This window comes from Schistocerca serialis, chromosome 1, assembly GCF_023864345.2.
Source record: "Schistocerca serialis cubense isolate TAMUIC-IGC-003099 chromosome 1, iqSchSeri2.2, whole genome shotgun sequence".
Taxonomy (NCBI): Eukaryota; Metazoa; Arthropoda; class Insecta; order Orthoptera; family Acrididae; genus Schistocerca; species Schistocerca serialis.
In genome coordinates, this window is record NC_064638.1 from 929568943 (window position 1) to 929595544 (window position 26602).

Here is a 26602-nt window from a genome sequence, read left to right on the forward strand (position 1 = left end):
AGTTTTTTTAATGCAATAAATAATGAAAATTTCTGTGCAAAATTAATGAAAGATATTGTATTTTAGAAAGCAAGATATTGAAGAATTAATAAGAAGTATCTATTGTTCATGTATCATGCAGGAACATGGGCTGGACCTGTGGTGTGATCACTATAAAGGAAATTTTCTGATAGGTAACACACAAAAACAGAATTTTATAGCAATTTTTGAATTAAAACTTATAATGCAGCCTTTAAGATAGAGTAATAACTGTAAAAAATAGATTATACAGTTTGTCAATTAACTGACTGATGAGAGTTTAAAAAATGAGGAGTATTGAAATCATTAAGGTATTTGCATCACTTATCAACAGCTACATAAACAACTACATTTCATTTAAAAAAAAAATGTGATTTATATCCATGGAAAAACTGGTATTTCCATTCTAAAAATAACATATTCCAGTTTCAATATACCGAAATGAGTATAGCAATTAAGCAAAGTATATTCACATTTAATTCAAATACAATACTTTTGCAAATAACCAGCTTTGAAATGAATGTTTCAGATAACGTATTTGCTAATTTATTTGTGCCTAAATTTCACACTAATGAACCTGCTCATAACATCTTTTTAACTTAGTTGCCTTAAAATATCTCTTTCTGTACTGAGGGATGCAGAATTTCCCTAAAACACCCTCATGACAATCTCTTGCCATTTTTATGATGACTTGAGTAAGTAACCAATTTTTCAGATGCTATGGGTCTTAAGACATCTTTTAAGTGTCACGCACTATCTCCTTAACAATTAAAGGTATCTGGAAATGGTTTTCATCAGCTTCAGAAGCTCAGATTCTGCTTCTTGTGACAGGAATAAAAAAAGTTATGGGTTCAAAATAAATGGTTCAAAGGGCTCTGAGCATTATGGGACTTAACTTCTGAGGTCATCAGTCCCCTAGAACTTAGAACAACTTAAACCTAACCAACCTAAGGACATCACACACACCTATGCCCGAGGCAGGGTTCGAACTTGCGACTGTAGCGGTCGCGCGGTTCCAGACTGTAGCGCTTAGAACCGCTTGGCCACATCGGCCGGCAGTTATGGGTTCCATTTTGGATGAAATGAACTATGGAAGAAATCAGCTCACTGTGAATTTGAACTCCCTTCAGTCTGACAATATTCTGTTACCCATTCTTTTAAAAATGATTACAATTCTGCCCATTGTTATTTGACCAGATGTGAAGGAGGTGGTGTTCGACAGGTGAATGCTGCCTTCATTCATATTAGCTGTCCACTGCAACCAGCCTATACAGAATAATTACTCCCACATCTTTTATGATTATAAGAGGGCCTACAAAACAGCATAAAACAATGACCTTTTTTAAATTTTAGTGTTATGACCTTTGTGGTGTCAACCTCTAGGATGAACCCTAGATAGCCTGCAGGTAAATGTGGCCCTGGTATCATGATCTTTTACTGTTATTAATACTACTGTTCTGTATGATCACTGTTAAGTTCAAGTTATTTTTTGACATCGTCAGAGGGGAGATCAGTTAATTTAAAATGAGCAGGTAAAAATCCTACGTCAAAACCACAAAATTTCCTTGTTGATTACTGTTGTCAGCTCATTGGCAAGCCATCTTCAGATCTAAAATACACAAAATTGCATGTAAAAAGTGAACAATAAAAATATGTTACATATTTGAATTTTCATTATGGAATACATACGAATCTAAAATGTTGCTCAGTGTGTGACAATCATTCCACATTGTCATATTCTTAGAGATAAGTCACCATAATTAAATGAAAAATCATATAGCCATAACAGGCAAAATATTAAAATGTAACACAATAAGAAAATGCATAAATATAAATATATGGTGAGTGATATGAAATACCTTTAAAAAAAAAAAAAAAAAAAAAAAAAAAAAAAAAAAAAAAAAAAAAAATGGTCTGACAATGCTAATCACTATGAAATTCCATGACGAAATGAGTCACAGATAGGAACAACAAAAAGACAGAAAGAGAAAGTGAGGGGTGTGTATGTGTATGTGTATGTGTGTGTGTGTGTGTGTGTGTGTGTGTGTGTGTGTGTGTGTGTTTCTACTTCTGACCATGTTGACCAAAAGCTCACTTTCTGCGAGTCTTTTTGTTCTGCCTATCTGTGACTCATCATCTACGCCATATGGTGAGCAGCAACTATCCTTTTCACAATAATGTTAATCACTAGTCACAGTGCCACACAACTGTACACATGATTGACAGCAATGATAGCTGCATTGCACATGAGTGGATGTAAACAAGGTATCACTTCCAAAATTCATTACAGGATCAAGGATGTTTATGTGTGACAACTGTCGGCAAACTGGCTGAGGTGTAGCATCATGGCTACATGGAAAAACTGTATGCCACATTGTACTATCATCCAACTTATTTACTACATATGCGACTCTATAAAACAAAGGATGTTCATGTAGTGAATTGTTTTATAATTTTACATTACATAAATGCACGAAAATATATTCAAATCGGTAAATTTGTAGTAAATGAGAATTGAATATTATCTGTTTAAAAAATAATAAAAAATAAAAAACAGGAAGTACTGAATGCCAGGGAATTATGTCCAAAGGTACAACTGGAGACAGTACATTGTTTTCAATACAGAAAAATATAACAATATTACTAGTCAAAATGCAAAAATACCAACCGGTCTATAGGTGACTAACCAACAGTAGTACAACTGAACCATTAAGTATTATAGAAGATAGAATATAATGTAGAAAGACAAGAATTCTATTAATGTGCTCTTATACTTAGTTATTTGTTACAGAATATAGCATGAACTGCTGACATGTAAGTATTGCATAATATTCTATAACAAATAACTAAATATAAGGTATAATGTAAATGGATAGTTAAAAAATCTACTCACCAAGCAGTGGCAGGGGTACACACACATAAAAGGATTTAACTTTTACAAGCTTTTGCAGACAGTGGCTCCTTCTTCTGACAGAAGAGTTGAAGGGAAAGAGGGACAGGTGAAGGAAAAGGACTGGAGAGGTTTAGGGAAAGGGGCAGAGTTCAGAAAAGTCACCCAGAACCCAAGGTCAGGAGAGACTTACCAGACTGGATGAGAAGGAAAGACTGAAGTTGGGGACTGCTCCAGATGATATCTGAAAACTTAAAGGTGAAAGACAGAGTATTGTGCAAGACAAAGATTACTACTGTGATGTAGAGCGCCATAAATATCGATATTTGTTCTGTGTGCAAGTGTGCTATCTTTGAGGAGAGGGCTTTGGGGCAGGATGTTGGACGCTAACGGCAGTTAGCCTCCAGACTTGTATCTGTGTAGAAGCTAAGTGAGAATAAATCTGTATATGAGAGAATTCTAGTTGTTTACCTACAACCATACCATATTCCCTCACTGGTGACCCCGTTTTTGTGTAATATGCGTCTGAGTTACCGCCCGAAGGTTATTTACGCGCCTACCGCATCGGGTTTCTTCGCGATCGCGAGGGCCTTTGTTCAGCTCCAGACAATGGCCTTTCAGCATTCACCGCCACCTGGATTCCAGCAACATCTCTCCAGCACTCCTGCCATCATAGTGGACATGCCGCAAGAATCTTCGGAATCCTTCAGCCAGAACATGCAGTGGAATTCATCGAGTGCCACCAGTTTCTTCCAACCACCAAGGGTCGTGGACTCTGGCTTTGTTAGCCTGGACCTTCCCACGTGTTCTCCACAGAGTGTTGGTCGGAACATTCCTACTCCTGTGTCGAACACACAATTCAATACAGTTCGTGGCGTCGAGCGAGGTTTTGCTACTTTGGAAAATCCAGTAGTAAATTCAAACTCGAATCAGCACCCGCCACGTGTGTATCCTCCCGCGCCGGCTAGTCAACAGGTGTTCAATGCTTACCAAACAGCAAATATCACACCGAGTGTGCATCCTAGTGGACGTGTGTGGGATCCTTGTGTTGCTTCTAATCAGGTAAACAATTCTGTGCTGGACAGTAATGACTCCGACATCTACAACCAGTCCCACCACTCACAGTCGAGTGAATACTGTGTGCATAACGAACATTCACCGGTGAACTTAAGCACTTGTGGCTTCTCTCCGAGCTACCACGTCAATGAGAATGCACATTTTGACTGCGATCCTCACACCGTTCGAGCGTCCGTCGCTTCTCAGCCGCCTCCCCGGCGTCAAGTGAATTTCGCGATTCCTGCATTACGGGACACCAATAATTCGGACTCGCAATCTTCTGCATGCTCTACTTCCGTCTGAAGTAATAGGCGCACCTCCGCAGTGACTGCAGTGCCGAATCTGCCGAAATTACCAGACTTCAAACCCGCTCACCCAGAGTTCTGGTTTAACCTGGTTGAGCAAACATTCAATGTCTGTGCTTTGGACGGCGACGCACGCTTCGCCTGCCTCATGAACCATCTTCACGACCGCGTCGATTTAATTTACGATCTGGTCAAAGCACCACCCCTAGCAGGGAAGTATGTTGTGGTGAAACAGACGATACTGGAGCGTGTCTCTAAAACCAGGAGAGAAAATGTGCGACAGCTCATCTACGAAGAGCGTCTCGGCGACAGGTCTCCGTCCCAGCTGTGGCGGTGCATCCGTCTTCTCGTCGATGAGCAAGTTATGCCTGATGACACGCTCGCAGAAATCTGGACTGAAAAGCTGCCTTTGCCTGTCCAGACTGCAATCTCTGCGTATGAAGATAGTCCAGTAAATGAACGTTTACGCGCCGCTGACAGAGCATACTCCGCCAGGCAACGTGAGCTCTGTGCATTGCATTCTGGACGTGACCGCACTAAGACGCTTTCTGACGCCACGCCCTTGTCTGGTGCTGCTAATAACAAGTTTGTTAAACTAGCCGCCCTGCCTGCACCTTCAACTCCCCGCAACGAGAGTGCATCGGCCTCTGTGGAAGACTCTGGGGCACATACTCCGTCACATGGCAATTACCCACAGGAGCACAGGCCCGCCCAACCCTACTGTTTCTTCCACGCGAGATTCGGGGAGCAAGCTTGCAAATGCCAGTCACTGTGTTCTTACCCAAACTCCAACCACAGGTAGGCTATGGTGCCACCTCCTGCGATGTAAACAACGGGCACCATCCCACGTTGCACTCCGTTTCGGACAATAACAGTAAGTGTGGTCGAATCTATGTTCGCGATTTACGATCAGGTGTATGTTTTCTGGTAGACACTGGCGCAGACATCTCTTTGCTACCGGTTCGCCTAGCAACCAATAAAGTGCAACCACACAAAACAGTACTTCGTGCAGTGAACTTGTCTACCCTACAGTGTTCAGGTTCAACTTTGTATACAGTGAAACTTTCGCCCGAGTGCAAGCTGGAGTGGACGTTTCTAGTGTCAACAATTGAAGAACCTATTGATTTCCTCAAGCACTATCAGTTGTCACTAGATTTTGTGCAAAATACTGTGTTTTAGCCCTCCCTTAACAAACATATTCCTTTCGCTTCGCCGAGTGACAGTTCGGCTAACACCAAACATGTGTGCTGTGCTAAGAAGTGTGTAAACCTATCCTTCGAGCTGCAATCTTGGACAAACAAGTGGCTAGTGGAGTGCGCCAAGTCTTCGAAGTTGCGGATGGAACGTAAGGAAATGCTGCTGCATCTCCGCGACATACACCACGAGGAGCGGACAATGTGGTCGCTGATTTTCTCTCGCGTGTTGGTGCTGTCACAACCTTAATTGACTTAACGGACCTACCTCGGTTGCAATCGGCAGACCTCGATACCATGCAGTTAATTTCAGACCACAGCTCCTCTCTCCAACCGGTACGCTCTACTTTCCCTGGCATATCTGACTTAGTGTGGTGTGATGATTCGACTGGTACGTTGTGGCCATTCATTCCTAAGCCCCTTCAACGCCAGGTCTTTGACAAACTACACACATTAGCACACCCCGGTGTCAAAGCTTCCACCCGTCTGGTAACTGAACGGTTTGTCTGGAGAGACATGCGCCGTGACTGTCAGTCTTGGGCAAGGGCATGCATGGTGTGTCAACAGAACAAAGTTTCCAGGCACACTTCTCCATCCCTTGGCTGTTTCGCCCAACCGCCAGGCCAGTTTCGCCATGTTCATGTCAACCTCGTAGGCCCTTTGCCCCCCTCCGAGGGTTTCTGTTACTTGTTTACAGCTATTGACAGGATGACTCGGGGGGCTGAGGCTGTGCCTATTCTGAACATTACCTCCGAGACAGTAAGTCGAGCATTCTTAGATTCATGGATCTCTAGATTTGGCTCACCTGTTTACCTCACCACTGACCAGGGGCGACAATTCGAGTCTTCAGTTTTCTCTGACTTATGTAAAATGTGTGGTATTGTCAACATTCATACTTCTGCATACCGCCCCCAAAGCAATGGGCTTGTCGAGCAATGGCATTGCACCTTAAAGTCTGCCCTGCATTGCCATGACTCACTAGGGACAGAGGCACTGCCCTTCGTGCTCCTTGGCCTTCGTGCGACTTTCAAGGAAGACCTCAAGGGTTCCGTAGCCGAGTATGTGTATGGCCAACCTCTGGTTTTGCCTGGAGAATTAGTCACTCCGACCCCACTTCCACGGCCCTCTGAACTCCCTTCACTTCTCGAGCGGGTGCGCTTGCACTGCAGCAAAATTCAGCCGCCACCTCCGGCTACTCATACAGCTCCGCGCGTGTACGTACCACGCACGCTAGACTCTTGTGAGTACGTGTTTCTCAGAGATGACTCAGTCAAAGCCCCGCTTCAGTCGCCCTACACAGGTCCTTACAAGGTCGTCAGACGCTCTGAGAATAACATGGATCTCCTCATAAAAGACTCTGTAAACACGGTCTCACTCAACCTAGTGAAACCAGCTTTCATTGAGCCTCAGGTGAACCTCCCTGATTCTGCCCCTATTTCTCCCACTCCTGCTTCGAGCGGCCATCCATCTTCCCACACCATGCATTTGGGTATTGATTCTCCACGGCGTGCTTCTCTGCCGAGCACTGCTCCTTCTCCGTGTTCATCTAATTCGAGTGGCCACTCTTTTCGGGGCTTCACTCCTCACAGCCCTTGCAGTTGAACTGCCAACCACTCGGATTCTACCATTGTGTTACCATCTTCGTGTGACAGCTCTTTGCCACGCCGCTCAATCCACGCTGGCTCCTTGTTGCCTTTGGTCATGCTCCCTTGTCTGTCAGCTGATCGCCCGGGGTTGTCTCATGCGCAGTCCAGTGCACCTGCCACCCCCCTCTTAGCAGATGCTTCCCCATGCCATGGCTTTCCCACACCTCCCTGCCTCCCTACCATTGCTCGTACAGGTGCCATCCAAGAATTCACAACATATGTGCACCCTGATGACATACATAAATTACCTGTTGTCGTAGATGGCGATACGGTGTGTGTGGTACTCGCGTGTGACAATACTGAGGGAGGAACTGCAGAATCTCGTGTGGTGCGCCGCTTTAAATTGAGCAGAAGTGCTGCGTGTGGCAATTTGCGTGCCTTTGTCAGGCCTTCTGGCAAGGTGATTCTCCGTCTGCCGGCTGACAAAGTGCTACACCTCCACTCCAGGACGGGACGTCATCTTCAGCCGCCGGCGTCGCTTGCTGACTTCACCTTCGACGTACCGGGCTTCACCCCCCAGTCTCCTACCAGTCGACCGCTTCCGCCTGACGCAGAAGAACTGTGCGTTACCTTCCTAACTTCTCACCCCCCCCCCCCCCCCCATTCACAGGGACGTACTCCATACTGGGCGGGGAGGGGGGGGGGGGGGGAGCTATGTGGCATAGAGCGCCATAAATATCGATATTTGTTCTGTGTGCAAGTGTGCTATCTTTGAGGAGAGGGCTTTGGGGCAGGATGTTGGACGCTAACAGCAGTTAGCCTCCAGACTTATATCTGTGTAGAAGCTAAGTGAGAATAAATCTGTATATTCTAGTTGTTTACCTACAACTATACCATATTCCCTCACTACTAAAGCACTGTACATGAGTTAATAAGAGGGAAAAGCTAAGTGCATTGTATGTAACAGAGGTGGGAAAGGAATGGCAAAAAATAGACAAGCCAGGAAATGAAAGATGTAGAAAACTAAAATGGAGTGCAGAAAGGAGTAGTTACTGTAAAGAATGCTGAAACAGAAGGAATTAAAGTAAATTAAGGCAAAGTGGGCAGTGAAAACCAAGGACATGTTGTAGAGATAGTTCTCATTTGCAGAGTTCTGAGAAATTGGTGCCACATCCGATCCTGGTAATGTTGATCCCTCCAAAAACCAACTTTGAAGAAGCACACCAGTGTTATCTCCCCGTATTACACAGGTCTTAAATGTATCAGTCAGCTACTTTGAAAAGGGCATGACTTCCTAAAATCATGACCTGAAATGAGATCCATTCTATCTGAGATTTTGCCTACCACACCTAGAATAGCTTTTCATTGGCATCTCAATCTCCACAATATCCTTGACAGACCCTATGCTCCTACTGCACCCATCTCCCTATCCTACGGCTTCTACCCATGTGACCATCCCTGCTGTAAGACTTGCCCTATACACCCTCCTATCACCACCTATTCCAGCCCCGTAACTAGCAAAACATATATTATCTAAGGGATCGTCACCTGTGGGACGACACGTCATATACTAGCTGTTACGTAAACATGGCTCGGCCGTTTACAGCGGCATGACTACCAAGCAGTTATCAGTCAGGATGAATGGGCATAGGCAGAGGGTGCATACAGGCAACACACAATATTCTGTTGCAGAGCATGCTGTACAACACGACAGTCATGACCTTGGTACCTGTTCCACCACACATGCATGTGGATTCTTCCCCCAGACACCAGTTTCTTAGAACTCTGCAGGTGGGGACTAGCACTACAACATGTCGTTGATTCTAGCCACCCACCTGCCCTTAATTTACTTTATTGTGACTTGCCTATTTTTTCCACCCCCCTCCCATCTCTGTTACATACAAAGCACTTAGCTTCTCACTCTTATTAACTCATGCACAATGTTTTAGCAGTAATCTCTGTCTTGCATATTACCCTGTCTTCCACCTTTAAGCTTTCAGGTTTTCAAATCTCGTCCAGAGCAGTCCCCAACAATCAGTTTTACCTTCTCATTCTGTCCGGTAAGTCTCCCCTGACTCAGGATACTGGGTGACTTCTCTGTACAGTACCCCTTCCCCTGAACTTCTCCAGTCCTTTTCCTTTACCCCTCTTCCTTCCCCTTCTACTCTCCTGCCAGAAGAAGGAGCCACTGGCTCCAAAAGCCAGGTTTTCAAATCTCGTCCAGAGCAGTCCCCAACAATCAGTTTTATCTTCTCATTCTGCCCGGTAAGTCTCCCCTGACTCAGGCTACTGGGTGACTTCCCTGTACAGTACCCCTTCCCCTAAACTTCTCCAGTCCTTTTCCTTTACCCATCTTCCTTCCCCTTCAACTCTCCTGCCAGAAGAAGGAGCCACTGGCTCCAAAATGTTGTAACAGTTGAATCCTTTTGTGTGTGTGTGTGTGTGTGTGTGTGTGTGTGTGTGTGTGTGTGTGTGTGTGTGTGTGTGTGTGTATGTTTCCCTGCCACTGCATGGTGAGTAGATCTTTTATCTATCCATTTACATTGTATTATATTATATTATCAATAACTGATTATTTGCACTGTTATTAGTATAAGGTATGATCTGCTGACATGTATACTACTGGATTATGGGGTAAGCATACAAACAGTGAGAGACTTAAAGAAAAATAAATAAAAGCTGTCAGATTTTTCATCAAAAGCTGACAGCGAAATTATACTCTCACAGCATAAGTACCGTACCTTCAGTTTCAATGTACATGAAACTAAAACAAACACTGCAATATCAAGTATGAAGTTATTACAGAAAGTAGGAGAGTTCCACAAAACCAAATATTGAAGGAAACTTTTACACTAATCGGGATGGCTGACTTGATTTAAACATATCAATGTGATTTTTGAAACTACTGTTCAGGTTGAGCTACTTATTGCTAACAAATCTGCAGTGTATGCTTCTTGAAATTAATTTTTCATTTACACTAAATAGAACAATTATGTCCCATGTCCCAGAACCAATCTACAATATAAAGTTTCAGTACTTCTGATAGACACTTTCCTAGCTTTTGCATCTAATGGTATCATCCTCAAGGAGGAGAGAAGAATAGGTTGAAGAAGGTGAAAAAGGAAGAGCGAGGATCCAACTCACACATGCACATTCATGGGCATGTACACACACACACACACACACACACACACACACACATATATATATATATATATATATATATATATATATATATATATATATATATTAAAAAAACAAAGACGATGTGACTTACCAAATGAAAGTGCTGGCAGGTCGACAGAGACACTAACAAATACAAACATACACACAAAATTCAAGCTTTCGCAACAAACTGTTGCCTCATCAGGAAAGAGGAAAGGAGAGGGAAAGACGAAAGGAAGTAGGTTTTAAGGGAGAGGGTAAGGAGTCATTCCAATCCCGGGAGCGGAAAGACTTACCTTAGGGGGAAAAAAGGACGGGTGTACACTCGCACAGACACACGTATCCATCCACACAAAACAGACACAAGCAGACATATTTAAAGACAAACTCTTTGTCTTTAAATATGTCTGCTTGTGTCTGTATATGTGTGGATGGATACGTGTGTGGGGGGGGGGGGGGGGGGGGGCGGCAAGTGCGAGCAAATATGCGGCTTCAACAGGACAGTGTAACTGTGTTTCTTAGCTGTGAAGGAAGATATTGCCCAAAGCTTAAGTACAAGTTCAGTTTTCTTCAAAAACCTGTCCACTGCCCAACATCTCAAATATAAGGTAAGTGGTTACCATTGTCAGTAGTATATATTGTGCACCTCCATATCAGATTATGTCAATTATAAAATCTTTATAGCATTAAAATTTATATGGATCTCTGTGGTACACAGATCATCATGCACACATATTATGTTCACGCTTCCAGGCCTCATGAGCGCTGTATAAGACCAAGAAGTGTGGCTATTTAGCATTTGATTACCAGCATATTGCAGAGATCCTCATCAATTTTAACATAATAAAGATTTCATAACTGGCATATAAGTCATTTGTAATGTATGCACAATGTGTGTCACAGACAATAATCTGCTTTTGTGAATATTGGTCTAACAATTAAATATTTTACATACAGCTAATGGTGTACAGCGATATGTATTTTAAAAATACTAACAAGCTGAAGAGCACCAAGTATATGTAAAATATTTCGTATTTTTGTAACACATAATATTTTATAACAGTTGTAAGAATTCAAAGAGTAATAAGAATGAAAATTCAGTTTTATTTTACCAATTGATTCCTCTTGTGTGCCTTCGGCGGGTGGAAGATATTGGTCGATATATTTATCTGCCAAATCAAGTGCACTGTCCAGTCTATAGGCTGCAAAGTTTGTATATTTGCTCTCAAGAACTGTATGTGCTTGTTCTCTGCCAAATTGTTTAACTGAGTCTGCTCTCTTGAGAACAGGTTGCACAATTGTTGAGCTCACATAATCCTTGGTGCTGACAAAAATCTGTTAAAAACAAATGGCACATGCAAGTTTGTATTACAAGAGTTATGAGCAAAGTGTATAACAATAAAATTTATTCATTCAACAACAAATTTATAATGTGTGATTAAGGTTACCTAATCTCTGTTTTTTGTTGTGTGTTAAAATTGTCAGTTCCTAACACAATCATCAAAAATGGAACACTGACTTATAAGAACAAAGATAGGGAGGGAATACTTCACAGTGCTGATCAAGAGAAGAACCCTTGCTTTCATTTGCTGTGTATGAAGCTGTTATCAAACTGTACTATTGCAACAACAATCATCAGCTACATTTTCTTTAATTCTTAACATCTGTTATTACACTGTACCAGTACTATTCCAACAACTAAGCATTAACTAAGTCATTTTTAATACTTTACATTAATAAAAATACCATACTTTATAATGTAAAAATCAAATTGAAATCAATGAGACAATTAATGCATTATTATATTTAGCTTTCAGCATCAATATTTCACAGACACTATCAATGCATAATGTATTTATAAAATTAGTGTTCCAGTTGTGTACGGTGTTCAGGAAGAATGACTGCTCAAATGCCTATATGTGTGTGTGTATGCAATTAGTCTAATGTTATCTTTGTGACCCTATGGTAGCAATTCTTGGGGTGTGGGTCAGCGGAGGAGGGGTTGGGGGAGGTGCATGTGGGGCAGGTGGGGTGGGAAGGGGGTGTTAGGAGGGAATGTACTATGTTCCTCACTTAATACTGATTCTTTAAACTTTGTAAGCAGGCTTTAGCAGGATAACTGATGTCTAGTATGTCACCAATAAGATAGAACAATTTGACGAGTTTTTAGGAGAAAGTAAATTATACAAGCAGTGTTCAAGAAGTAATGCAACACTTTTTTTTCTCAGCCAATTTAAGTTGAATAATTGCAGAATTTGTTGTGGATCATCATGGAATATTCCTGCTTCAGACCTAGTTTCATGAGGTTCCGACTGGTGATGGTGCTATATGTAGCATTCAAAATGGTGTCTGTAACGGAGCTGCATTCAAAGCAAAGAGCTTTCATTGAGTTTCTTTTGACAGCAACACAGAGCATTGCAGATATTCATACGTGCTTGCAGAATGCCTACACAGGCCTAGCAGTGAACAAGAGCATGGTGAGTCATTCATTGAGGCGTCTGTCATCATTGCAACAAGATGGTGCAAACCTATCCGATCTCCCACATGCCAGGCAACCATACACAGTTGTAACTCCTGCAGTGTAGGAATGTACAGACACGCTCATTAGAGGTGATCCACAGGTCACAATCAAATACCTCACTGCACAATTGGCTATTGGTAGTGCTGACAATCATCCACCAGTTGGGGTACTCAAAGGTGTGGGCACACTGGATTCCTCGCTGCCTAACAGAAGACCATAAAGAGCACTGAAGGACCATCTATGTCATATTATTTGTGCAATATGAGGATGATCATGAAAAGTTATTTGTTGGACATCATCACAGGCAATGAACATGGGTTCATCCCTTCAAACCGGAAACAAAATGACAATCCACAGAGTGGCACCACACCACCTCTCCTCTGAAGAAAAAGTGCAAAGCCACACCAAAAGTTCAAAAATGTGTGTGAAATCTTATGGAACTTAACTGCTAAGGTCATCAGTCCCTAAGCTTACACACTACTTAACCTAAATTATCCTAAGGACAAACACACACACACACACACCCATGCCCGAGGGAGGACTCTAACGTCTGCCAGGATCAGCCGCACAGTCCATGACAGCAGTGCCATAGACCGCTCGGCTAATCCCCCGCAAAGTCGCACCCTCAGCTGGTACAATCATGGTGATGGTGTTCTGGAATTCTGAAGGGGATATTCTCTTTGATGTCACCCTCATAAGCACAACAATCAACTCCAAAATGTATTGTGCTACACTCAGGAAACTGAAGAAATGACTTCAGCATGTTCACCACCACAAAAATGCAAACGCTCTTCTCCCACTCCATTACAATGCAAATCCACACATAACTCCAGGCACCGGAGAGGAACTCACAAAACTACATTAGGCTATTCTTCCTCATCCATCCTACAACCCCGATCTCACACATTCTGACTTCCATCTGTTTGTTCTAATTGAAGCATACACTCTGCAGGAAGCAGTACATGTATGATGGTGAGGTTACTGATGCAGTAAGATGTCGGCTCAAACGTCAAGCAGTAGAGTGGTACCATGCAGGCACACAGACCGTCCCAGTAAGGTGGCATAAAGCCAGTGCATTGAACAGAGATTATGGTGAAAAATAAGGTTTTGTGGCCAAAAGAGTGGGAAATAATATGGTATATTGAATTCTAAATAAAACCAACCTGCTTTCAGAAAAAAAGTGGTGCCTCATATACAATGGATACACTTGGGTGCAAGACTGAAGAGACTCATAGTTTTAATAAGATAATTACAAGCTTATGAGCATAGGAGTATATTGTAAAAAGATACACAAGGATGGTGGTGATGTAGGCATTTATGACATAAATAACATTCAGTGTGAATCCAGGGCATAACTTGCAGACAACATTGAAGTTTGTGCTCCTGGGCAACAGAATGGAAGAGCATGATGGTTAGAAGTACACACAAACAGAAGCGAAACCAAATCTCATATCTTTCCCAGCTACAGCATCGTACAGCAACTTTGCAATGACACTTTTAAGAGCCAGACATTCACAAAAGCTATAGGACCTTCTCTGCAAGCTATACAGCGAAATATTTTACCAGCAACTTGATTGCACCATAACATCTTGTAGAAACATTCAAGGAAAATCTATGCTCACTAATGTGAACAGCACCTCAGCACCGAATGAAAATCTTAGATATTGAGACCTGAAAAGGTCAAGTGGTTAGCGCATCTGCCTAGTGGGAAGGAGAACCAGGTTTGAATCCTGGCCTTGGTAGAATTTTTCATTTGTAATTTCAGTCTGCGTATATACAACATAGTTGCTTGAGATTTGAAAAGGCTTCCACAACCACGTAGTTTAATCTGATTAAAGCATAAATGCCTAGGTTTCAGGCAGGGTCCCCCATTCCATTCAATGCTGAGGTGCTATTCTAATACAGCTGGAGAGCCTCTGTAATGTTGTTTGAGTTTAGGGAAAATACCAGGTGGGCTGAGGCTTGAATAGGAATTTGGATTGAGGAGGAAGGTGTGCTTTGGCACTGTGCAGTTGTGCAAAGCTCCTGAATGAGGATGGTGCAGTGGTTAGCACACCTGCCTAGTCAGCAGGAGACTTGGGTTCATATCTTGGCTTTGGGACAAATATTCATTCATTGCTTCAGTCTGCACATATACATCAGATATGTTTGAGAGTTGAAAAGGTATCTGGAACTGTGTAGAGTCATTTGATAAAAAGAAAGAGGTTGTAATGATACGAGATGTGAGCATACACTCTTTAAGCTATCATGTAAATTAGCTTAGGTATTCTGAACATGTTACAGTGCTATAACCATATCCACATAAATTTGGGACCAACAAGAATCATACCTGACTGACAGTCTTGCATTGACCATGTCACAAATTTAAGCACGGAAGAAATAATGGGAACCACTGGAAACTACCATTTGGATCCTACAGCTCTTTCCATAGAGATTAATGTAGACCATAAAATAGATCCACATAGTGACCTTCTCACTTACAGAAGGAAAACTGCATTATAATCATAAGGAGGACCTTACACACAGAGAAAGGCAGCATCTACCCAAATATGATGACACAAATGAAAAGTGGGCCCATTTTTATGAAGTAGTAAACCATGTGATCTATGGTCTAAATGTAGTTTCCTTGGCTACTAATTAAAACATCATGGGTCCCAGTTTCAACACAACCACAGACTAAATTCTGAATAAAATTCACCAACACTGATGGCAGAAGACTTCAGGGATAATGAGTCACCAAAGTTCTGTCAATGGCCTTGTCAGAGAGGGTAGAGGAGTGGTCAAGAGTTTCACGGCAATCTTCTGCTCTTGGAGTGGGAAACTGTGCTTAAAAGGTGGAAGAATCAACAATGATCAACAACATGAGAACACAGAAGGGCACACAATATGTAGCCACAGGGGCTATGGACTGTAACAGAAAATGTATTATGTTGAGTTCTTCATTGGCAAAAGATTATGGATTAGTCACCCATCTGGCTCTCAAGGAGGGGACTTGCAAGTGGCAGGTAACCATGAGAATGAGGCTGAATAACTAATGAAAGAATAACATACTATGAGTCAGTGTGTGGAATATCAGAAGCATGAATGTAATAGAAAAGGTAGAAAATCACAAAATGGAAAATAATATCAGCAGCAGCAGAAAATGGCATATGGGAATAAGGTTCAGTATGGTAGGAAAGTATGGTAGAAAGTTAGTTTCTGTGAACAGTTCAGTGAGATGTTCTCATCAGAATTGACAGCAAACCAGTGCCACCAACAAAAGTTCAACTATACATGCCAATGTCATAAGCAGAAGATGAATAGATAGAGAAGGTATATGAGTATACTAAAAATGGTCTCTACAATCAAATAGAAATATTCAACATTATTGACAACCAGACCAGGGCATTCAGAATCACTTGGTGTAGAGTTCTCGGTTCACTATCAAGTGCTCAGACTGGGCACTCCTTAGGAATGTGATTCACTGTCAGCAGATGGACAGGAACCCTACTTCTTCAAAGTGTAACCACATCTCCCTTGAGTCATCCTAATACAGTTCAGCTTCAACAGGGTTTGGTGTGGGGATTGGAATCCCTCAACCTTCTTTACTTGATCTTAAACCAGATGAGCTTTCTTGGGTAGATTTTTGTTCCAGTATAGATGTCACTAGGAAGTCATGTTGAAATAACTGATAATTTCTGAATCAAAGAAGAAGCCTCCCGAAAGACTGTGGTGGCTACAATCTTGTAATGTCTGAGCAATGGTTTAATACTGCACAATTCTTCCATGAAAGTGTTTCTACACAGCAACAAGTAAGCAAGAGACTAGAGAACTTATCTATGAACAGTCCATCTCAGGACTAACCAAGCATGGAACATTTACCAATATCCATTGGTAACTATTTAAGGATAATCTAATAATCATTGGGGACTGGATTGTGGCAGCAGGGGAAGGAACAAAGAAAGTGCTACAGGAGAATATGGGCTTGGTAGTAAGAATGAGAGAGGAGAAAAAACTAATGGAGTTTGCAATAAATTTCAGCTAGCAGTAGTGAATACACTGCTCAAAAATTGCAAGGAGAGAAGGTATACTTGGAAAAGGCCTGGATATGTGTTAAGATTCCAGGTGGATTGTACCACTGTCAGACAGATATACCAAAATCAGGTATTGGATTGTAAGGTATATCCAGGATCGGATATGGACTTGGATCAAATTTTAATAATGATGAAGAGTAGGGTGGAGCATAAGAAGAAGAATCTAAGTGCAAAGATGTGGTACACTGAAATAATGATGAATGATGAGATGTGTTTAATGCTGCAAAGTAATGTGATAATAAATACCACAGCAGGCAGCTCAGATGAAGATCACTGCAAAGGGTGATCACAGCATTTACACTGATAAAAATAGACACAAGGAATATAAATTAAAATAATATTGGGTAACAGAAGAAATATTTCAATTGATTGAGAAAAGAAGGAAAAACAAAACAAAAATTCAGTGAATTTCAGAAATGTAAGTCACTTAGGAATGAAATAAGTGGAAAGTGCAGGGAAGCAAATATGTGATGGTACCAGGAAAAATGCAAGGAAACTGAAAAATAAATGGTCATCAAAATGATTGAATCAGCACGTAGAAGAGTCAGAACAACCTTCAGTGAAATTAAAAGCAAGAATGTAAACATTAAGAGGGCAATGGTAATTCCACTGTTAAGTCCGTAGGAGTGTGCAGATAGATTGAACACTGCATTCCAATGTACAGGTATGTCCTGAGAGGTGCAGGAAACATGTCCTTCTCAAGGATTATTGGTATCTCATCAGGACATGGGAATGAATATGACAGCACAAAATGTAAATAAAACTGTAATCAGTTCTCACCCTAGTCACCTGCACGTTGTAAGTCTAAATATTCAATGCCTTAGAAATAAATCACTAGAATGTGAGATAGCAATGAATGGTGCAAACATTGACTGCATGTTCATCATGGAGCATTGATGCAGATGTTTTTAACTACATATCATTAATATTCATCCACATAAGTTGGCAAGTCAGTATTGTAGAAAAAATGCCAAAAACAGAGGTGTATGTATCTTTACTAAATCAAGTATCAGGTACAAAAGAAGGTGTGAAGCTGAATTAACAAGTGTGGAAAATCATTTTGAAGCAGCAGCTATACAGTTGTATTAAATACAGTGAGAAGTCATAGTCATAGCAATATACAGACCACCTACAGGGGATACAGACATATTCATTGATCAATTAGAAACACCACTTAATATTCTTTATACTGAAAGAGCCACTGTAGTTGTCTGTGGGGATTTCAGCATAAATCTTATGAATGAAAGTAGGCTAAAAAATCAATTCCTAAATCTATTATGTAGTTTCAATCTGTTTCCACACATACATGAACCCACAAGAATAACATATAATACAAACAGTCTTATAGATAATATATTTTCATTTGTATAATCCACAGAAGTAGAAGTAACAAATACTGATTTGGGATTATCAGACCATAATGCTCTTGTCCTCAAAATTCCTTCAATGACACTGCAAGAAAAAAGTGTAATTCACATATAAAAGAACATTTTCCACTGAAAACTGTGTAGAATTCACAAATATCCTAACTAGTGAGTCCTGGGAAGAAGTGCTGTCTCTAACAAATACGAATGATGCATGTAACACTTTTTCTTCAATTTTAATGGGATATTTCGAAATGTGCTTTCCAAAGAAGCTGTCAAGATTCACATCAGTTCACAATACAAAGCCAAGTTCTTGGATTACAGCAGGCATCAGAACTTTTTGTGGAACTCTAAAGAGACTAAATTCAGAATTAAGACATCTGCAGATCCACAGTTCATAGAATATGTTAAGAATTACAAGAGGGTATATCGAAAAGTAATTGCCAAGACAAAATTTATGAGTAATGACATCTTAATAAGATAGTCTGGTAACAAATCAAAAGCCATAATTGGTTATTGTGAAGACTAAAACAGGAAAGACATGTGAAGACCAGGATACCATTCTCAAAAACACACAAAATGTCGATATTAAAAAACAAGATTTGCCAAGTTGCATCAACAATTACTTCATAAATGCAACAACTTATTAAGCTTGAAATTTACAAACCAAGAAAAACCTGAATTGCCAAAGCTCCTTGTAGCACGAGGAGAGATCCAACAGATGAACATGAAGTGTTCAAAGTAATTATGAGCTTGAAACCTAAAATGTCAGCAGAAGTAGATGAGGTGCCTGTTTATATCATAACAATGACAGCTGCACAAATTGCATGGTCCTTGGGATACATAGCCAACTTATCATTTAGTGAAGGGGTGTTTTCAGAAAGGATGAAAGTGTCAAAAGTGAAGCCATTATTCAAAAATGGCAGCAAACATAAGGTAGAAAACTATCAGCCAATATCCTTTCTTCCAACATTTTCCAAAATAGTAGAAAAATTAATGAAGCACAGAATCAACAAATACCTAAATGACCATAAGTTATTGAATAGAAATTAGCATGGTTTCCAAGCAGGTAAAAATACAGAAACAGCACTAATGTGCTACACTGAACAAATAATGAAAAATCTTGAAAAAGACAACAGTGTAGTAGGAATAAATTTAGATCTCTCCAAAGAATTTGACACTTTCAATCATGGCATTCTTTTAGAAAAACTGGAAGCATTAGGTATTCATGGGACAGGGAAAAAGTGGTTTGAATCATACCTACAAAACAGAACACAGATTGTAGGACTGATGTCAGATTACTCCAACCACAAAGTAAATTTAGTGTCAGATGCAAAACAAAAGTGGAAATAGGAGTGCTGCAAGGCAGTATTCTAGGTCCCTTCTTGTTCCTTGTCCACATAAATGACTTTCACACCTCAGATGGAGCAGCAAAGGCCATACTATTCGCAGATTACACTAGTGTCATAATAGGTGCACCAAAGCAAATGCTGCAAATAACTACTGATCAAGTAATAAAGAATGTCCACACTTGGTTCAATGCAAATCAGTTGACTTTAAATGCAAATAAAAAAAAATTATATGCAGTTTGGGAAATAATATTTTGGGGTTCCACCACCTGCTGTCTAAAACAAACATTTCCGTTACAGAAGAGAGCTATCCAAATAATAACACACAGTCATTCACAAACACAATGCAAACCCTTATTCAACAAGCTTAAAGTTCTAACAATACCTGTCTTACACATATATACAAATGTGTTTTATATGTTAGGGCCCACCTTGCAGATTTTCAGACAAATGGCACCTTGCATAACTACTATCTTGAAATAGCACAGCATTCCATACTCAGTGAACACACACACACACACACACACACACACACACACACACAGACACAGACACACACACAAAGGCATGTGAGCCATATTAGTACAAAACTCTACAACATATTGCCTGCTAACATCAAAAAGTTAGAAGATGAAAATAGATTTAAAGTAGAATTTAAAGAATTTCTGTTTGAATAATGTTTTTAGTAAATGACTATTTAGGCCAATAAATAATTCTGATAATGTTTATATTGAGGCAAAACTGAAAACACTATCTTTCATTCCCTAAAGTTTCTGTTAATTATGTATATCTGATGGACAGCTGATGAGTGTGGTAAAATCTTTATTGAATTATTGTAGTGAAATAAGGGCTTCCTGTTTAGGGAAGACAAAAGTAAAGCCTTAGGGCAAACAGACTATGCCATTAAAATACTGTTAGTGTACATATATAAAAAGTTACATTAGTTTGTCTTGTATGACCAAGTATTATTTTTTGTACTTTTTTGTACAATTTTGTATGTATTATTCTTTGTACTACTTAGTGTAAAATTTTGTATGTTCCTTTTGCACAAATTGTTTCCCATTAAGTTACATATATTTTTGGACAACATCCGTAGACAATAATTGTCTACGGATGGGTAAATAAATAAATAAAATAAAAATAAATAAAAAGTACATGGGCCTCTACAAGGGGAGGATCTGTCTGATGACATGTCTGAGGAAGAATTGGAAGTCTATATGGAAGACAGTGCATCCACTATTAGTCAGAGTTTAACAGAACTTTGGAAGACTTGCAATCAAATAAGGCAGAAGGGATAGATAACATTCCTGTGAAATTTCTGAGATCATTGGAGGAAGTGGCAAATAAGTGACTTTTCAAGTTGGTGTGTAGAATCTATGAGTCTGGAAACATACCATCAGACTTCTGGAAAAATATCATCCATACAATCCCAAAGATAGCAAGGCCAGATAAGTGCCTCATGCATCCAAGTCGTTGATAAACAGAAGAGTGGAAAAGAAAAATGAGAGTCTATTAAATGATGACTGGTTTGGCTTTCAGAAAGATAGGGGCACCAGTGGTGCTGGTCTGATTGAAAATGGAAGCACGACTTAAGAAAAATCAAGAAATGTTCACAGAATTTGTTGACCTAGAAAACATGATTGACAATGTAAAATGGTGTAAGATGTTCAAAATTATGAGGAAAATAGGAATAAGCTATAGAGAAAGATGGATAATTTACAAAATGCAAGATAATCAAGAGGAACAATGAGAATACAAGACCAAAATCGAAGTGCTGGAATTAAAAGAGTTTAAAAAAGGGAAGCAGTCCTTTGACTCTATTCTTTAATCTGTATGTCAAAGCAGTAATGATGAAAATAAAATAAAGTTTTATGAATGGGATTAAAGTTCAGGTGATAGAATACATATGATGCAAAATTTGCTGATGATATTATTATCCTCAGTGAAAATGTGTTGAATAGAAGGAGCAGTCTGCTGAGTGCAGAATACAGATTGAGAGTAAACTAAAGAATGATGAAAGTAATTAGGAGTAGCAGAAATGAAATTACTGACAAATTTAACATCAAAGCTGGGGACCATGAAGTAGACAAAGTTAAGGAATTCTGCTGTCTTCAAAAGAAAATAACACATGAGGAACAAAGCAAGAAGGAGATAAAATCAGATTAGAAGGGAAAAAGAGTATTCCTAATCAAGAGTAGTATGACAGTATCAAATATTAGCTTAATATGAGGAAGAAATTTCTGAGAATGCATGTTTGGATCAAAGCATTGTATGGTTGTGAAGCATGGACTGTGGGAAAAAAAAAGAAGAGAATCAAAGCATATGAGATGTAGTGCTATAGAAGGTTGTTGAAAATTAGATAGACTAATAGGACAAGGGATGAGGAAGTTCTCCAGAGATTTGATGAAGAAAGGATCTTATGGGAAACACTGACAAGAAGAAGGTACAGGCTAAGAGGACATATTACGACATCAGGAAACAACTTTGATAGTACTAGAAGGAGCTGCAGAGGGTAAAACCTATGGAAGAAGACACAGAATGGAATACATCCAACAAATAATTGAGGACACAGGGTCCAAGTGCTACTCTGAGATGAAGAGATTGACACAAGAGAGGGAACTGTGGTGGGGGCCGTATCAAACCAGTCAGAAGACAGATGACCCAAAAAAATAAAAATAAAATAACTGGGCATATCCAGTGGTAATAAAAGGTAAGAAAATCAGATTAAAAGAATCTAAAAGTTCCTTCAGAAATGCACAAATCAAAGTAAATTATGAAAGATCTATATGAACTGTTCAGTGACACCAAATTTCCAGTACTTCACAACCAAGTACAAAAGTAGCAAAAAAACATACAGAGAATCTCTGAAGATTTTGAAAGTAAACTGTTATACCCAACAGATAAGCAAATCTGGTAATATTAGTAAAATAGCCTTAAATATAAATAGTAAACAAAGAATGTGAAAACAGAGTGTATTCATGTTACAGTAATGCAGCATTAGCTGAAAAAAAAAATCTGCAACCTGCTGCACATAAGAAATTTTATTTCTTTACCTGTTTCAGGCACCTGGTGCCCTAATAATGCTTCTAATGTTCTGAAGAAGGGCACTAGATGTCTGAAACCAGTCAAGAAATAAAATTCCTTGTGTGTAACTGGTTCCTAATTTTTTCAGCAACTACCCCTACATTTGCTGAGAATGGACAAAGCACTAAATATAGCATTAGAACAAAATGTAAAAGTTATTGTGTGAGCCAGAAACAGTCTGTGAAGCCTTCGTAGAACATTTAACTAAGGTATACAGAGAAGAAATTGATAAATCAACACAAATAAAACTTAGTTAAAATGAATAATTTATTTTTTCTCAAGGAATGTAACAGAATATGAGGAATGAAAATAATCTCAAACTCAAAATAAAAATAAAATATCTGCTGGCTAGTATGGCATATCATATTACTTAAAGAATGCATACATAAGTTAATAGAGCCGTTAATGCATTTAATAAACAGTTAAATTGGCCAGGGGCTTTTCCCAACCTTTTAAAATTTACGTCCACCTTATAAAAGGGAGCAACCACTGATATAAATAACATCAGGCCAATTTCACTGACTTTGGGTCTTCGAAAGTTATTTGAGAGGGTAATTCTAGATCAAATGGAATCGTTCTTCGGTAAATACAACATACCAAATACTTGCACCACTGGTTCCAAAAAGTGGAAGCAACAATAACCGTAACAGAAATTTTTTTCCAGGAACTGCTAAATAGAGTGGATAAATTAAATGAAGTCATTGGGACTTTTCTAAATTTGTCTAGGGCCTTTGATTCTGTGAATCACACAGTACTTCTATACAAATTATAAAATTAGGTATAAAAGGAGTGACACTAAATTTTGGAAGTTGTTATCTTGAGGATAGAAGACAATGTTGTATGTTATAGGAACAAAGTTAAGCTCCTAACAGTAAAATCAACATACAAACCCCCAACTGTGCAGGCCCCCAGGTTGAGGCCAAGGTAACACAAGATATACCACAGAGAGAGTGACCACATGGCCAGAGACAGTGGCCATGAATGTGTGAGTTTCACTTATGTGAACGTGTGTGTTTTGAAACGTAACTGCCTATTAAGACCCATTTAAAACAAACATTTCCCAGTCTAATTCAGGATCGCACATATAAACAAAATATGTAACTCGTCTAGAAAAAACTATAACTGAGATAATAACTGTTTAATTTGTTACACTTCGAAGTGTAGAAGTTCTGTAAATGAAGGGAACAATTCCCATGAAGGGAGTCTCTAGGAATTAATAAAACATGTAAATGTATTATTGTAATTTATGATATAAATAAAATAAAAAGAAACCTTCCACATGGGAAAAATATACTAAAAACAAAGATTACATGGCTTACCAAACGGGAAAGCGCTGGTAGATAGGCACAATAAAAAAAACACACACACAAAATTTCAAGCTTTCACAACCCATGGTTGCTTTGTCAGGAAATAGGGAAGGGGGGAAAGATGAAAGGATGTGGGTTTTAAGGGAGAGGGTAAGGAGTCATTCCAGTCCCGGGAGCGGAAAGACTTACCTTAGGGGAAAAAAAGATAGGTATACACTCACATGCACACACACACACATATCCATCCACACATATACAGACACAAGCAGACATATTTAAAGGCAAAGAGTTTGGGCAGAGATGTCAGTCGAGCCAGAAGTGTTGAATGACAGGTGAGGTATGAGTGGCGGCAATTTGAAATTAGCGGAGATTGAGGCCTGGTGGATAACGGGAAGAGAGGATATATTGAAGGGCAAGTTCCCATCTCCGGAGTTCGGATAGGTTGGTGTTAGTGGGAAGTATCCAGATAACCCGGACGGTGTAACACTGTGCCAAGATGTGCTGGCTGTGCACCAAGGCATGTTTAGCCACAGGGTGATCCTCATTACCAACAAACACTGTCTGCCTGTGTCCATTCATGTGAATGGACAGTTTGTTGCTGGTCATTCCCACATAGAAAGCTTCACAGTGTAGGCAGGTCAGTTGGTAAATCACGTGGGTGCTTTCACACGTGGCTCTGCCACTGATCATGTACACCTTCCGGGTTACAGGACTGGAGTAGGTGGTGGTGGGAGGGTGCATGGAACAGGTTTTACACCAGGGTCAGTTACAAGGGTAGGAGCCAGAGGGTAGGGAAGGTGGTTTGGGGATTTCATAGGGATGAACCAAGAGGTTACGAAGGTTAGGTGGACGGAGGAAAGACACTCTTGGTGGAGTGGGGAGGATTTCATGAAGGATGGATGTCGTTTTGGGGCAGGATTTGAGGAAGTCGTATCCCCGCTGGAGAGCCACATTCAGAGTCTGATCCAGTCCCGGGAAGTATCCTGTCACAAGTGGGGCACTTTTGGGGTTGTTCTGTGAGAGGTTCTGGGTTTGAGGGGATGAGGAAGTGGCTCTGGTTATTTGCTTCTGTACCAGGTCGGGAGGGTAGTTGCGGGATGCAAATGCTGTTTTCAGGTTGTTGGTGTAATGGTTCAGGGATTCAGGACTGGAGCAGATTCGTTTGCCACAAAGGCCTAGGCTGTAGGGAAGGGACTGTTTGATATGGAATGGGTGGCAGCTGTTATAATGGAGGTACTGTTGTTTGTTGGTGGGTTTGATGTGGATGGATGTGTGAAGCTGGCCATTGGACAGATGGAGGTCAATGTCAAGGAAAGTGGCATGTGATTTGGAGTAGGACCAGGTGAATCTGATGGAACCAAAGGAGTTGAGGTTGGAGAGGAAATTCTGGAGTTCTTCTTCACTGTGAGTCCAGATCATGAAGATGTCATCAATAAATCTGTACCAAACTTTGGGTTGGCAGGCTTGGGTAACCAAGAAGGCTTCCTCTAAGCGACCCATAAATAGGTTGGCTTACGAGGGGGCCATCCTGGTACCCATGGCTGTTCCCTTTAATTGTTGGTATGTCTGGCCTTCAAAAGTGAAGAAGTTGTGAGTCAGGATGAAGCTGGCTAAGGCAATGAGGAAAGAGGTTTTAGGTAGGGTGGCAGGTGATCGGGGTGAAAGGAAGTGCTCCATTGCAGCGAGGCCCTGGACGTGCGGGATATTTGTGTATAGGGAAGTGGCATCAATGGTTACAAGGATGGTTTCCGGGGGTAACAGACTGGGTAAGGATTCCAGGCATTCGAGAAAGTGGTTGGTGTCTTTGATGAAGGATGGGAGACTGCATGTAATGGGTTGAAGGTGTTGATCTACGTAGGCAGAGATACATCTGTGGGGGCTTGGTAACCAGCTACAATGGGGTGGCTGGGATGTTTGGGTTTGTGAATTTTAGGAAGTAGGTAGAAGGTAGGAGTGCGAGGTGTCGGTGGGGTCAGGAGGTTGATGGAGTCAGGTGAAAGTTTTGTAGGGGGCCTAAGGTTCTGAGGATTCCTTGAAGCTCCGCCTGGACATCAGGAATGGGATTACCTTGGCAAACTTTGTATGTAGTGTTGTCTGAAAGCTGACGCAGTCCCTCAGCCACATACTCCCGATGATCAAGTACCACGGTCGAGGAACCCTTGTCAGCCAGAAGAATGATGATGGATCGGTCAGCTTTCAGATCACGGATAGCCTGGGCTTCGGCTGTGGTGATGTTGGGAGTAGGATTAAGGTTTTACAAGAAAGATTGAGAGGCAAGGCTGGAAGTGAGAAATTCCTGGAAGGTTTGGAGAGGGCGATTTTGAGGAAGAGGAGGTGGGTCCCGCTGTGATGGAGGATGGAACTGTTCCAGGCAGGGTTCAATTTGGATAGTGTCTTGGGGAGTTGGATCATTAGGAGTGGGATCAGGATTATTTTTCTTCATGGCAAAGTGATATTTCCAGCAGAGACTACGAGTGTAGGACAGCAAATCTTTGACAAGGGCAGTTTGGTTGAATCTGGGCGTGGGGCTGAAGGTGAGGCCTTTGGATAGGACAGAGGTTTCGGATTGGGAGAGAGGTTTGGAGGAAAGGTTAACTACTGAATTGGGGTGTTGTGGTTCCAGATTGTGTTGACTAGAATATTGAGGTGTTGGGGGGAGTGGAGCTGGAAGTGGGAGATTGAGTAGATGGG

The 26602-nt window shown here is 40.7% G+C and overlaps 1 protein-coding gene across 3 annotated transcripts in view; it reads right to left on the reverse strand.

The window, feature by feature from the left end:
- The window catches only part of LOC126412426 (lipid storage droplets surface-binding protein 1), a 210879-nt gene that overhangs the window by 77295 nt on the left and 106982 nt on the right, over positions 1-26602 (reverse strand). For all 3 annotated transcript variants that reach the window (XM_050082031.1, XM_050082039.1, XM_050082023.1), the window contains exon 4: positions 11326-11548. In XM_050082031.1, coding sequence (XP_049937988.1) covers positions 11326-11548 — 223 coding nt within the window. The remainder of the gene's footprint in view (positions 1-11325; positions 11549-26602) is intronic.